A 16,550-nucleotide genomic window follows, 5' to 3' on the forward strand; every position below is an offset into this window, starting at 1 on the left:
CAAATATGGACCATCGGTAGATGTCATCATGAAGTATTACCAGATGAGGCTGTGTATGATTTCATCATCCCCTGTAGAAGTTATCTCTCTTTTATTGTTTTTTTTTCGACATGCCCCCCCCCCCCCTCGTTGTTTTTAAAGATATTATGACCTTATCTGGACAATAGGTAGATCTCATCATGATGAATTCTTCTTTCTTTTGGTACCTCATTTATAAAATATTAAGAAGGATGAATTGAATTACATCAGTTTAAAGTTGTCTGATTGGGAGTGAAAAAATCTTTGTATTGTGCTACCTTAATAGTTGATATTGCATCATTATTTGCACTTTGTCAAATGGGGTCATCTGATATATCAAATTGAAGGTCTTAATAAACTCTACTTAAAAATGAAAATTGTAAACCCCCTTTTCATCCCCGGGGGACGGGTTGGGACATTTAGTGCAAACATTCAAATTTCTCAGATGGTAAGGCTGTCGCATATCAAACGAAAGAACATAAAGCGTACATTTCAAATTTCAAATTGACGTCTCCAAAAAATGGGTTGGATTGGGTCATTGAGTGCAAAAAAATTTTGTTTCTTTTAAGAAAGGGTTGTTGTATATCAAATGAAAGGTCATGATGTGTACATTAGAAATATCAAATTCCCGACCTCCAAAAATTAGTTGGATAGGGTTATTAAGTGCAAAAATCAAACTTTCTAGAACAAGGCGTTGTCGCATATCAAATGAAAGCTCATCTACTCTATGTTACATATATCATAATTCCGATCTCAAAGATGTAGGCGAATGGGGTCATTAAGTGTTAAAAGCGAAAAGTTTCAGAAGATATGCTTGTCGTATATCAAACGAAAGGTCGTACAAAGTACATTACGAAAACATCACTTTTACAGGAAAGACCTTTTAATTTTTACAAACAATTGAGATACTAGTGTATATATTTATTTATAATTTTCATAAAATACCTTGCATAATGATGTAGATTATGTTTATGTATATGTTTTTGTGAATGTAATACTTCTCGAACGGTATTTTGAATAGAATTCCCCTTTGATAAATGTACGTTGAAGTGTCTTTCCGAAAGATAAATATAGTTATCGATGCATTTAAAATTGACAGTTTGTTTAAATGCACACAGGTGACTAGTCGTTGATGTATAACAGTAGAAAAATTTGAAAACCACTGTACTATATTTAGAATTTAACCACGGATACGTGTACAATATAGTTATTGACACACTTCTATATAAAATATATACTAAATGCACTAAAAAGAAGAATACTGCGGCAAAGATGATTTACACCATATTGCTGTTTGTTTTAATTGATTACGTGTTTTCGTCATGTGTTTTGATGGGAAATACAACACATAATAGTGAGTAGCTTACATCATATGCTTATGTATGTAATATAATTTGTTTTCTATTTTAAACATAACAATTATTTGACACATGAAAATGCAAAACTAGTAAAATTTTGTGAAACCATCTTTATTTTGTAGATACATATATATTTAGGAGCTTGGACGTTGTTGCTGTATGTCATATTTGTTTTCGGTGATTATTTTGTACTTAAATCCGACCGTTATCCTTGAATTGTTGTACATTTGTCATTTTGGGGACTTTAATAGCTGACAATGCGGTATGAGTTTTCTTTTTTGTTGAAGGCCATACGGTGGCCTGTATTATAAATATTAATTTATATTGCAGTTGGCCTTTTGTGATGAGTTGTCTCATAGTCAATCATAAAATTGAGAATGGAAATGGGGAATGTGTCAAAGAGACAACAACCCGACCAAATAAAAAACAACAGCAGAGGGTCACCAACAGGTCTTCAATGTAGCGAGAAATTCCCGCACCCGGAGGCGTCCTTCAGCTGGCCCCTAAACAAAGATATACTAGTACAGTGATAATGAACGCCATACTAATTTCCAAATTGTACACAAGAAACTAAAATTAAAATAATACAAGACTAACAAAGGCCAGAGGCTCCTGACTTTGGACAGGCGCAAAAATGCGGCGGGGTTAAACATGTTTGTGAGATACATAACACATTTTCTTATTCTATATGATGATCAAATCTGCTAACTGAAATACCAAGCATCCTTTTCGAATTTTTTGATTTATGACCCTGTAACGTTTATCGTTGCTACGTTTTTGTGTCTGTCTTTGTTGAATTTACTGTCAACTACAACAGCTTTTAGTATTTGTTTTTGACAGATTTGTTGTTATGTCTGTTCAAATTCTACTGTCAGTTATGCTGTATGATGTTTGTTTTCACGATGTTTGCTGCTGGATAACAATTATTGTCTCATTAACAAATTATATCTGTAAATAAGGTTACTCACCATATTGTGTCAGTATTACTATAACAGAACTATCATACTAGTGGAATGTTTATAGATAGCTATACATCAGTTGTCACCCATCAATGAGCAACGCCCTATGCTGAATACATTTCAATGATATCACAATCTCTGACATTTTGGGTAAACCATTTTTTTTTATGGTAAAGTGTATATAGAGTTATTAGTGGAGAGATATCTGAAAAGGAGAATTTTGTATAGCTCCTTTTCATTTGATTTTGCCTTTTGATTACGGACTTTACGATTGAATTTTCCTCGGAGTTCAGTATTTTTGTGATTTTACTTTTTTTTCAAACGTTTAGAAGCCATGAATACATCAGTAAGGTATTTTTTTAAATACAAAAACTAGTATTGTTTCTTATATTTGACCGACTACTGCCTTGAAAACATCTGAACATATGAAACCGCCAGGTTTTGATCGGTTTAAAAGTTTACAAAACTTTTTAAATGTTTGAATTAACCTCATTTTTATGCAAGTTACGTGTAATATGGACGTGGCCATTGGTTGCTGTCTCAAATATTAGTTTTCGTATATCGATGGTATATAAATAAGATCGATGCTTGAACATTCCAGCGACCATTTACTATTTATGAATTACTGTGTGGTACCTTCTTATTTCATATAGTTGCACACTAAAATTATTAACAATCTGACAAAAAGGTACCAAATAAGTGTTTGTGTTAGTCATTGGCATATTTCTGTGATCACCATTTGCAGGTAGGCTTAACATTTAATGAATGGAAATTCGATAAGAAAGCCGTATTACACACACACATAAACATAATATGACCCTTTGTTTTAGAAAAGATCTATAAAAGAAAGTGAATATGTATTGTAAGTTCTAAACATTGAAAGTAAACTAGGTAGATATATGTAGCTACACTTCTATGTACTTTTATTTGCTAGAAAATTAATTTTGCAAAGTTTTTGAAGACTTCAATAAATACGTGTATTTTCTGATAAAATGATGCAATTGTTACAGCGTCTGAGATTTTTATGAAAGACAGAATTGCTGATTTTGATTATGCAAGAGTGGGCAAATATAAAAAGATTTATTGCTGCGCTCGAAATTATGATAGAATAATTTGGGAGTTCAAGAAAAAGGATGGATTGCATTGGCAACTATTCCCTTGGTTTCATGTCAACAGAATGTCGGATAATCAGCCTTCACTTCAAGATAAAAACCAGACCCTTCGGATAATAGACATTGGTTGGAGTAACGAAGGGATTTACAGGTGTACAGCACTTTCCAGTGATAATAATATTATTGGTAATCACAGTACCAAAATAGAAGTATACTGTAAGTAGTCTTAAATAATAGTTTTAACATGAACAAGTAAAAGAACAACAAAAAAACGAACTCCAAGGAAAAGTAAAATCGGAAAGTCTTTAATAAAATGGAAAATCAAAAGCTCAAACATATTTAACGAATGGAAGACAACTGTTATAATCCTGACTTGGTATAGTCATTTTCCTGCGTAGAATGAATGTAAATACAGGAATCTTTAAGCAAATGATACTATACTAAAGTGTCAGACAAAATATACAACAAAGAGACAGAAGATACCAAGGGGACATTCAAAATGCATAAGTCAGTGTAAAACTTAAAACAACATGGAATAAACAAATATCGACCTCCAAGGTAAATTAAAAAAAAGGGAATTATAGAAACCAAATAAAATCAAAGAATCTACTCTTACCAACGGAACGACGGTAAACAAAATTGTTATATTCCTGTTTTTATATAGGCATTTTCAGCACACACAAATGGTAGATTAAACCTTGTTTCCTAGCTAAAATGTCTGACTTCTTATTTGGATAATGAGTGGCTAGTATGTTTAAATCCTTCGATCTGGTGGTTCTACCTCAGGCATAGATTACCTTAGCTGTATTTGGCTAGAAATTTTGGTCCTCAATTCTCTTCAACTTCGTACTTTATTTGGTCTTTTTAACTTTTTTGGATTTGAGCGTCACTGATAAGTCTTTTGTAGACGAAACGCGCGTCTGGCGTATATACAAAATTTAGTCCTGGTATCCATGATGAGTTTATCTACTTCGGTATTATAAAACCTAAAATTGTCATAGAAAATGAAATCAATCTCAAGAGATTTTGGCGAGATGAATATGTCAACCTAACAAAAGGTCTAAAGATAAAAGTAGTTCACATATTGGAAATTAAAGTAAACTGAGAAATTTATTTGATTGTAATTTAACGTTGAAAATCACACTGTAAAATATTATGAATGTAAGATTTAACATGTCGTGAAAACTTAAGATGATTCTGCAGGTATGTAAAAATATAGGTGAACCATTACTTGCAGTGATCATAGTATGGAATTACTAGCCCTCATTATTAATGTTCATGCTGATCAATAATCTAAATACTGTGATAAAAGTCAGTTGAAACCTGACTTGGTTCTATTCATCAAATAGACACAAAAAAATAAGGATAAAAAAGTATATGATTTGCATTCACTCTCATTCAGCTCCAAATAACAAACTATCCTTATAACATTAACAAAATCCAATTTAAAGTTATTTAAAGATGCCTTAATCTGGAACGCTTTGCCACAAACGTTTGAAAGCTGGGATTGTAAAAATACGTAGAAATATCAGGAGCAATATGACAAAAAACTATACATGAGGTAAAATGAATAGATTAGTACAAACAATACGTACTTTGACCTTTAATGGTTTACTTAAAGAAATTGTGACTTGAATGGAGAGATGTCTCATTGGCGAATCTTATATCTATAAACAATCTTGTGAAAATACAGAAAAGCTGTTTTAAAATTCGCATGATTTTAGTTGTTATTTAAATTCTCACGTACAATTAGATATGACGATCAAACTGATTATACTAAAAAAAATCCATCGACGTTATATGCAGTATTCCAGACTAACTTAACTAACTTGAATATTTTTAAAAATATATTTGTGGTCAACAATGTAATAGCATGAATAGTCCGTAAATACGAAACTACTAGATTTATTCCCGTTATTCGTAAATTTCTAAATAAAACGAAAAAATTATTTTGGTAAAGTATTTTTCTTCAATGGCATACCTAAGTTCAAATCCACACTAGCTTTTGAAAAGCAGGACGGATTTTGCTTACATCTGTTTAAAAAAAAAGAGAATAGTATCACTTTTAAAGTCATATGAAACCTCAAATTAAAAAAAAAGATGCATATGTTTTTTTATAACAAAATGTATAGTTTTCATGATTATACTTAAATTTGTTCACATATAGAAGAAGTTTGCTTTTTTGTTAATTGATTGCTTCCAGGAAGCAATTCGCCGACATATTTTCCGTTTGCAAAGTGACCTTAGCGTGAACCTCCTCGTAAAAATCCGGTGATCGTAATATGCATGGATCTGTCACTGAAATAAACAATTATCTGATTGTAAATGTTAAACACGTGCTCAATATCTATGCTTTTTTGTTGATTTGTTAACTTCGGAGTCAAAACACGGCATTTAATGAGCTGCCGTATTTGTTAAATCATATCAGACATAGAGAGAAAAAAATGACGATTATAGGATATATTTGCCTAAAAAATAATGAAACTCTGCACAGAAGACTGAGTTTATGATATATACATGCATTGGTTCAAGAATTTAATAAACATTATTTTTCACCAGTCACTCGTTTCATATGACTTTAAGGAAAAAATGGTGTTATTTTTGTTCTTTTCAAAATGAAAGAATTTTTAAATATAACAGTTACACCTATCCATATTATATGAATATGTTAACTAGGTGCAATTCAGGAACTCTTTTTAGATAGAAAATCCGATGAAAAACATATTGAATTTCCTGGTAAGTTCTTCAAGCATGCAGATGTGCATTATCATATTCACCGGGATTTAAAAAAATAATACTGGTCGGATGTACTCTGGGTGAATGTGAATAACATTAATTGCATAATTTAAGACACATGAATTAAGTTGCTTGTTATCATAATGTTGTCCTCTGTGCATATTAATTGACATTATATTAAAAAAAAATCGGTCAATTTATTTGATATTTAAGTAACAAATATCATTTTTAACATAGCTTGTGTAGACAGAGTAAAACCTGAAGCGTATGGGCCTAAGACTCAGTATGGACGTGTCGGTGGAACCGTTAGTTTTACTTGTACTGGTGATTTTGGGTGCACTTCTGATGATGCTAATGATGTATCATGGTATGATGAAAATTATGACACGTTAGATGATGACACATTATTTCCCAGATATAATGTAACAAATGTAGACAGGTATTATTATATATAATTTATTTGAACTTTGATTTTTGCACATATGCAAGAGGGGTGAAAGTATCAGAGGGACAGTCAAACTCGTATATCGGATATAAACTGACAACGCCATGGCTGAAACAGAAAAAGACAAACAGACAAATGATAGCACACAATATACAATATAGCTAACTAAAGGCTACGAAAAGCAGCACGAACCCCAATAAAATCGGGGGGGGGGGGGGGGGGGGGGGTGATATCAAGTGCGCCGGAAGAGTAAGCAGATCCTGCTCCACATGTGGAACCCTCGTGTTATTACTGCGGTACGTTCACAAATAACACTTTAATTTCTTAACCAAAAATGTATTAACGTGGAAAAAAGCCAGCACTAGGTTTTCATAAAGACATGAATACAACATGCTAAACGCTACAAAAGTAGAAACAAAAACATCGTTCAATCAGTGTTTATTGACCCTGTTTGAACTTTAAATAATGCATGCACATGTTGTTGGTAAACTTATTACGCGGTTATAATTAAATGCAGTTCCTTCAACCAACATAGTAATAAATTTCAAGACTTTACACCGTTTTTTTCTATATCATATGTTGAAAGTTTGTTGCCTATAATTAAGGTTATAACTAACAGTGTTTCGGTGTTTTTTGCTTATACTGATAAAGCATGGGCCCCTTTTCAAAAGTCTCCAAACTATTGGCTTGATTTAGCAAGTTATTGTTTTATATTTTGTTACGTTTATACGATATAATAGGAACTAGGAAGAAGGTTTCACTGCATTGTTTGTCTTTTTGCAGATTGTTCCAATGTTTCTTATTTTTTTTTAACTAAAATACAAGGTTGAAGTTAGAAACAAATGTAACAAACGATGAACGACAAACTGTAGACGCATTTTTAACGAGAGCATATTTGTCAAAGTTTACGTAAACTTTGCAAACGTATGTTAAAAACAAATGATCAAAACATGTGCGCGCTTAGCAGTTTGCATCGTTTGTGATAAAAAAAAAAGAAATGCGCTCATAGTAAAATGCATATAAAAAAAAATATCAGAAGGTTCATATGTAATTTTAATAAAATGGTAATGTAATTGTGATGTAATTTTAATGTAATTGTAATGTAATTGTATTGTAATTGTAATGGAATTGTAATGGAATTGTAATGCAATTGTCAAGTTTCAAACGGCTTCGAGTCGAAAAATAGTAGCATTCTCGTAAACGTCAAATTCTCAAAATAGCCACACAAAAAAAGACATGAAACATGTGAAATAAGCAAACAATTGATTAGGTCCCTGACATCGGACAGTCGATTGAACATTTACTATGGTTAGACTTTTATTAGACTTCAATTCTTAACCCCTTCCTTTTTAAATAAAGATATAAAGAAGATAATAAAAATCAGTACCTTAATTAAGAGTGTTTACAAATTTAAAGGACAAATTTCAAAATTGTTTTCTTCACAAATAACATAACACTTTGCACTTGTATCTAAACATTGCAGTTGGAAACAAACTTCCACAATACATGATATATTTGTGGTAAAATTTAGTAGAGAATTTTACAAATCTACTAGCATATGTAAATCTTCTGTATAACATTTTAGTCCTATTGTATGTTAACTGGAATCTACTTGATTTAAATGTATTTCTAAGGTCAAAACATACCATTGAAGAATCTACTTTTGTAATAAAAACTATTGAACAGACAGATTTCAAACAGAATTTTACCTGTTATGTATCTTCGGCGTATGGAAAGGGAGATAAAAAGTTTACTGTCCATCTCAAAGAAGCAAGTAAGTAATACACATATTTTTTCTCTATGTTATGTTAGAATAAGTTCATAAAAGTTTTGATATAAGTTTTATAGTGTACTTTGTCACCAAGGTTTTTGGATCCCTCCTAACCGTAAATAAAGGCAATAGTAGTATACATCTGTTTTTTAATCATAATTTTATAATTTTATTAAGCAAAAACATGTCAGGGTGAAAACATCTTTTAATGGGGAAAAATCAATATCAAAATCAATTTTGAAACAGTAAAACCAAAATTGTATATATTTTTTTTCAAAAATTGCACTTGCGCATTCACACTGTCACAAATTTGTATATATCTCATCAACAAAAAGGATCTCGAAAATAATGCGGACTTTGTCTTTTTTCACAGGTTAATCATGCCTCGTACCATTTAAAGCAAACTATGAATATATAAAAACAACATATAATTCTTGCTTTCACACAATATTTCAGCCCTAATGTTTCCTATCAGGATATCCTTCGTGGAGGATGATTACTTTCAAGGAAGTTATTGCACAACGAGTTTGAAGTGGGAAACGATGTATTATGTTCTTCCTAATCAAATTAACTGTAATAGAACATCTATGTCATAGATGTCTATACGCCATAAACAACAACATGGGTTAAAAAGTGAAATAGCAAAAATACCAAAGTCCAAGGAAAATTGAACATGAAAAATTCTTCAGCAAACATGAAACAAATGGAAAATATTTGTCATATTCCTGACTTGGTACTGGCATTTATTTACTTATATAGAAAATGGTAATGAAAAGAAGGACCTTTTATCCATTCTGGAGCTGGATCTTCTGGATTTCCGGAAATCAGTTATGTATCCCCATATTTGGCGGGAAACGTGTTGCTCAGTTATTGGTTTCTTGTGTGACGTTTATTGACTGGTTTTTTTTTCTTTTTTCGCCTTTTTCTTTTTGTTGAACTTGTTTTTTTCAGTTTTTGGGCGTAATTTCACTTATCTCTTGGTAGCTTCTTACTTGTTATTTCAATTCTTAATATCAAGCATACCAAAATGTTATGAAACATAACAACAAAAAAGTTTTTTGGTTTGTTTTACAAAAAGGTATGCAATGTTAAAGTTGCAAAGAAGTCTTACTATACAACGTTGTTCAAAAATACCACATTGAATTGATATAATAATAAAATATAAAATCTGTAAATATTATTTATTTCATTTAAGAAGATCCTGAATGTTAAAAAAGAAATTCGTATTTGTAATTTGTAGGTGTGGAAATAACGAAAATGACTTTGATAACAGCGGAGGAAATAAAGGGAATAGTAGCGCCGTGTGTTGTTATATTGACACTGGTATTTGTTTTCACTGCGGTGTTTTACTTTAGAATAAAGCTGTTTATCCTTTCACGGATACCTTACTGGCATTTAAGGGACCGAGGTAAATCTTATTTTATCAAAAACTCTGATTTATACAATATGTAACATTTGATTAACCTTACTGCTGCCAGAGTCAATAAAGGTTTTATTGACCAGTAATTTTATCAGATTTTGGTGGTGGGAGAACCAAATATGTACAATCAAGGTCTTATAGATTTATTTCATACGAAAAGGATATCTTTTGTTTTAATTTCGATGATTATTTTTTTTACGTTTCCCTTTTGTCTGAATTCTATTTTTTAAATTCTTGACAAATTCTGAATAAGGTTCTAATATGTCTATTTGTGTAATTACTTGAGATTACGCGACAAATGTCTTGACAGTATTAAATTGTCTAAAACTTTCTCAACACTTTCCATACAGTCTGGAGATTGTCCTGATCAATCTCTACCAATTTTCGACTGTCTTAAATTTTTCTTGTAAGTCTTGACATATTCTTGACATTCTTAATGTGATCTGAATATGTCTTGACACATTCTTGACAGTCTTAAAGATATCTGAATAGATCTTGACACATTCTTGACGGTCGTAAAGAGGTTTTTATATGTATAGACTCCATCTCGACAGTATAAAAGTCGTCCGATTGTGACAGTGTCTGACAGTCTTAATACTTTCTTGTGCTGTTTTATACTCATTTCTATTTCGCTAAAATAAACTTAAGAATTATGATAGAATTGTACATTATTTATTATAAAAAACAAACATTTTGGTACATATATACTTGTTTATTTAGCATGTTAACATTAAATTGTATGCATAAAAAATATGTCTACAGTTTGAATTATATCGTTCATTTAGTGCATATTTATTAATATTTTTAAATCAATTTTTGTATTTATTTATAAACCCCATTTAGTTCGTTTATATAATAAAACTCACATTTTTATTTGTTAATATTTTCATACTCATATTTGTATTTATAAAATATTTAACATTCCAACATTTTTATCTATAAAAATGATAACATGCCATATTTTGTTTTTGTTGTTATAAATGTAACTTGAAAAACAGTATATTCAAAAGGCCCTTAATTGACAAGTAAATTCAAGACACAATTCAAATTGCTCAGAAGATGTCAAGACATACTGAGCAAAAAAAAAAGAATGTCAAAAACCGGTCGGGAAATTTCCAGACAATATTTAAACGTCGAGAGTTTGTCAAGAAATTGTCAAAAAAAAAAGAAGACAGTATTCAAAATGTCGAGAACATGTCTAGTAAGTTTCATACAAATTTAATATAGGTGAGAAAAATTCGGACAAAAGTCATAGTTTTTGAGAATGTCGAGTAATTGGTCATGCAAATCAAGACAACGATTGGTCTTTTCAGACTTTTGGACATTTGAGTGCTAGAATGTCGCTTTTAAAATTGTTTTCACAATAAGATATTGTTCTTCTACAATTACTAAATAAATGCCCATAGACTACCCAGCTCTATACACATAAAACTACTAAAACCAAACTAAAGTTCAAATTGCATACCAACACGACAGTGCCATGTACTGGTTTTAATTGCTCATTATGATACATAATGTCATGTCGACAAAGCAAGATAAAAATATTTAACTGGGAAACACGTCCTTTTCGATGTAGGCCCTGTTGTGCTGAATGGTTATATCCCAAGAAGCGCGGGAATACAAATAACGGTCTATGGGCAGACAACTAGAAGAAATTAATTTCAATCTAATTCAGTTCCTTCAAACGGTTGAAATTACATTTTTGTTATGGCAATTGAATTGTTCCTTACCTGTCTATTATCCTCGATTTTATTTTGTGGATGCTCCTAATTTATTTGACAGTAGATGGTGTTTTCATAGTTTTATCTATTGAATTTGCTTCGGTTTAGTATAAAAAATAATTTTGAGTTGTATAATTGTCATTATAATTATGCTGCAGTTCTTTATTAATATTTTTATCTAAATTAGGTGCAAATAGTTACCATGTCTTTATCCTTCATGAAGACGAGGATTTACAACTTGCTGAAGGAATTCAACGAAAGTTACAATCAGACGGTTATAATGTCAAAATATCTGGAAGCATTACTGGTGGAACTGGTAAGATCAAATGTATTTATTCACATTTAGGGTTCGTTCCCATACTATAACCTTTTCGAATTATATTGTTGAAAATATTTGATGTGTTACTTATAGATTATCGGTGGTCGTTATAACGAGATTGATTTCCTCGATTGAGCCGCTACGTTGTTAGTTTCATTGACAACGCAAAAAGTAAAATCACAAAAATACTGAACTTAGAGGAAGATCAATTGGGAAAGTCCATAATCACATGGCAAAATCAAATAACAAAACGCATCAAAAACGAATGGACAAAAACTGTCAGATTCCTGACTTGGTGCAGGCATTTTCAAATGTAGAAAATGGTGGATTAAACCTGGTTCTATAGCGCTAACCCTCTCACTTTAATGACAGTCTCATCAATTTCCGATATTTTTACATTGATGCGTTAAATAAACAGACACAATAAATATAATAGTCAAAATATGGGTACATCAGTCATCATCGTTTAACAATTTTAAAAGGAACAATTTAACAGAACACAAAAACATCTACTATCTACGAACACATTTATTGAGTGTCTGACGCCCTTAGTTTTTGTTCTTTTTTGGCGATGATTGTTCATATCACTCTACCGGGCTCCTGAGAAAGGAATTATCAGTTAATAAGATCGTAAATTTCGTAAAATAGAAAGAAATGTATAGTGAATTTGAAAAATACGTGATTTAGTAAAATTCCTTAAAGTTCTGGAGATTTCTTGGTGACATCCCGATTCTCCAACTTTTGATTACATGTCTATACAAACATTGAGATATTTATTGTTGTATCCATAAGTTGGTTTTATGATTACTTTTTCTTGTTATTCACCTGAAAACTTTAAAAAAATTGTGTCTGTATGTTAAAAAAAAATTGAGGACCGAAGTCATACTTTTTGAGAATGTCGAGTTATTGGTCATGCAAATCAAGACAACGATTGGTCTTTTCAGACTTTTGGACATTTGTAGTGCTAGAATGTCGCTTTTTAAATTGTTTACATAAAAAAAAAATGTTCTTCTACAATTACTAACGCCCATAGACTTCCAAATGTATTTGTATTGCAGTCCTGTCATGTAATGTTGTCATTTTAACGTTATATTTAACATTGCCATAAAAGCGGGAGGTTTGGCATGCTACAAAACCAGGATCAATCAGCTATTTTTTTCTTAAAATGTCCTGATCAAAAGCCAGGAAAATTACCATTGTTATGTTATAGTTCGTTTCTGTGTGTGTTTCACTTTAATGTTGTGTTTTTGTTTTGTCGTAGATCTCTTATATTTGATACGTTCCCTCAGGTTTAGTTTGTAATCCGGATTTGTTTTTTTCTCAATCGATTTATGAATTTAGAACAGCGGTATACTACTGTTGCCTTTATGTATGATTTTTTTTTAGTATTTTTGCACTTAAAACAACATTAATATTCAATCAATAAACTAATTTTCTTTATTTACAGTTATATGGCAGAAGGTACAAGAATTTGCACAAGATAGTAAGAGTTTGGTAATTATTTATCCTTCGGAATATTCAATAATTAATCCGAATAACACTTTTGAAAGTTTGGTGGCATGTAGACAGTACTTCAGTCCAAATCTTGTTACAGTTGTAGAAAAAACTTCGAGAAGAGGAGGCCTACTTGAATTTATTGAAACTGACAGAACATTTGTAAGAATCAAATACCCACCCAAACACAATTGTAGTACATATCGGCAGGAAAATTTCTTCTGTAAACTTAAACTTCGAATGCCAAGAAAGACCGAGAAAAATGTTTGGTGTTGTTCAACAAAACCGGGACAAACACAACAAGGGGCTGAAGATACAGAACCACTGAACACACCTATAGTACGTACCATTCAGCAGAATGAAGTTGATCTTAGGAACCAACCTGTATAGTTTCTAGGAAATTGATTTGCTAAGTTACAATCCTCAAAAATATAAATCTTCTACAAGAATTATTTATGTATAGAAGGCGTTTTTCTGGGTTTTCTAAGAAAATGCTCTGTTTGCAAGGACAGATTCGCAAAAAATGCCTTGTTATCTTGTTTGCATATACATCCATATGAAGTTACCTGAACAATGATAATGATACCATCGAAGTAACTATGCCTTCGTGTCAACATGTTCGTGGTCTTCCAGTCATCTGAAATTTATAAACATACCAATATTTGAATTGGTTTACAGTGATATTCTGGAATAACTGTTTATGTGCCATTAGGTTGAGATAAATAAAGGCAACAGTAGTATACCGCTGTTCAAACTCATAAATCCATGGACAAAAAACAAAATCAGGGTAACAAACTAAAACTGAGGGAAACGCATTAAATAAATAATTAAAAAAAAAATGACCCATATCTAAATTTCAGTGACTGTGATACTGAAAGAAAATTTGTTTTCAGATTTTTTTTATATTTCATTAAAAACAAAATGAAAAAAAGGGTATTTTTTTTTTTTATAAAACATAGCAATCATATCAACTGCTTCAATTTCCATATTCTGAAAAGACAGTTTTGGTAGAACAAATGTTCTTGACTCGATTGTTGCTTGCATGATTCTAACTGTATAAGGTGAAACGGTATGTGACATAAATTATCCACAGTCATTAAAACATGAAATGTAAGGTGTGGGCGAACTTTTTTGTTTGCATTGGTACGTGAAGTAGAGCACCCTTGATACAAAAAAAATTATCCATAATGAACAGCTCGATACCAGAGGAGGATTTAGGGGGACAGGGGGTTGCCCCCTTTTTGGGAAAACATTTGGTTACTTTTATATGGAATCACTGGAGCGGGCCCCCTCTTAGGTAGCCATTGGACCCCTACTTATAAAAATTTCTAGATCCGCGAGTGGATACTACCACAGAGGTCAAACAATGCACATTTGGGTAATTGTACACAACATGCATGCTACAATTCATGTTTGATGATCTTAGACCCTTTGGACCTCTATGTGGGCTATTTCGGTAACTTGGTAAAAATCTCCAAACTGGATACAAGGTTAGATTCAGCATGTCAAAGAACCCCAAATATCCATAAGGTCTTTTGTCTATAAAAATGCATGCATGAATTACATTTGTTATTGAAGGCATGACTGTAACAATAGGATGAAGATAAAAAAAAATATCTTATTCTGGGGTCTCATTGGGGGGGGGGGGGGGTCTGATCCCTGATCCCGCTTACTGCTTTATCAGATTCCCGTATCCTGCTTATACTATGCAGTTTTCATTTTTTTAAATTTTCCGTGTCCCGCTATACTTTATTTCTCGTTTTCACGACACAATCATTTGACTATCACGTGTCACGCTTACAAAACAATCGGCAATTCCGCGTCACGCTTATACCCCAACGCGACCCACTATTCTACTCTTTTCTGACTCATATTAAGCCCATTATAAATATATTAAAAAAGTGTGTTTTTTATCCCTTTTTATCCCGTCTCGTTTCGGGTTGAGCCACAGATAGATAAGATGTCATATGTGACAATGAGACAACTCTCAAAACGAGTCACAATTTATAAAAGTATACCTTTATACGTCAAAATACGGGCTTCAACATGGAGTCTTGGCTCACACCGAACAGCAAGTTATAAAGAGCCCCAGTGTAAAACCTTTTAAACGGGAAAACCAACGATTCAATCTTTATCAAGATGTACGTAATTAGTGGTGAAGTGTCATGGAAATGGATAAAAAAAAACAAGGATATGGAAATGGATAAAAAACAAGGATAAAGATCCCTATACGATTCATAAGAAATTTTAAAAATGGAATACATTTGAAATAAATGTTATTTCTATTGAATTTATTTAGAGTGTTTTAAAACCAAACTTTCCTCCGTAAGTTAAATTTTATCAAATCCGTCTCTTACTTTATCTATTGTTTGAGCAAGTTGGCTATATTAAGGCTTTACAGCTAATTTCCTAATGCATGTAAAGCAAAACTTTGGTTGACTTGATTGCTTAGTTTGTATAATTGTTTATACAAACTTTGTAAATAAGATTGACATCTTTAAACAATATGTATCGGCATAGTTTAACCTGTATTTATATAATTATTATATTTGAATTAAATTGGGTGTTATCATAATGATTGTACAAAAAAAACCCAAAGCTTATTAAAGTCTTGCTTTACATGCTTAAAAAAATACGCTGTAATAGATAAAAAAAATAAATATATCATACAGTGAAAATGCGCCGCATATACAATACTAATGAATCGCTCTACAGTGAAAATGAAAGAATAGTATCATTATTCGACAGTAAACATGACTCGCATAAAGAAAACATCATAGTGGAATTCAGTTCAATATGAAGAAACTGAATGACAAAACCTATTCTACGTTAAACAACTTTAATAATTGTGTTGAAATGCATATTTTTTCTGCAACAACATCTTACCTGTTAGTTATAAAACACCTGCACGATCTGTTCGTGAAATGTCCTAAATATTCACCTATTTTGGTATATATTTCACAGCTATTTGGATTTAGGCGCGAAAAAAACCCGTTCGCATCTCTTACTTTGTTTTATTAGTATTATGTGTTTCTTAACATATACTTTTTAACTCATTTTCTAAAAAAAGTCGTCTGTTTATTTACCATTCTACATCAAAAATTTCTTGCATATACAGTGAAAATGATATTTTAGGTTCCGCACTTTACATACACTGACTTTGGTGATATAAGTATTGATATTCTTGATTCCGAAAT

The 16,550-nt window shown here is 31.6% G+C and overlaps 1 protein-coding gene across 1 annotated transcript; it reads left to right on the forward strand.

Moving 5' to 3' along the window:
• Positions 1 to 870: 870 nt before the first annotated feature.
• On the forward strand, positions 871 to 14,192 carry LOC139514661 (uncharacterized). Its single transcript, XM_071304116.1, has 7 exons — positions 871 to 1,372; positions 3,346 to 3,663; positions 6,421 to 6,622; positions 8,263 to 8,402; positions 9,640 to 9,807; positions 11,728 to 11,856; positions 13,307 to 14,192. Exons 1-7 carry the CDS (start codon positions 1,291 to 1,293, stop codon positions 13,741 to 13,743), a joined length of 1,476 nt encoding a protein of 491 aa, XP_071160217.1. The 5' UTR covers positions 871 to 1,290; the 3' UTR covers positions 13,744 to 14,192.
• Positions 14,193 to 16,550: the final 2,358 nt, after the last annotated feature.

The sequence above is a fragment of the Mytilus edulis genome, chromosome 3, assembly GCF_963676685.1.
Source record: "Mytilus edulis chromosome 3, xbMytEdul2.2, whole genome shotgun sequence".
Taxonomy (NCBI): domain Eukaryota; kingdom Metazoa; phylum Mollusca; class Bivalvia; order Mytilida; family Mytilidae; genus Mytilus; species Mytilus edulis.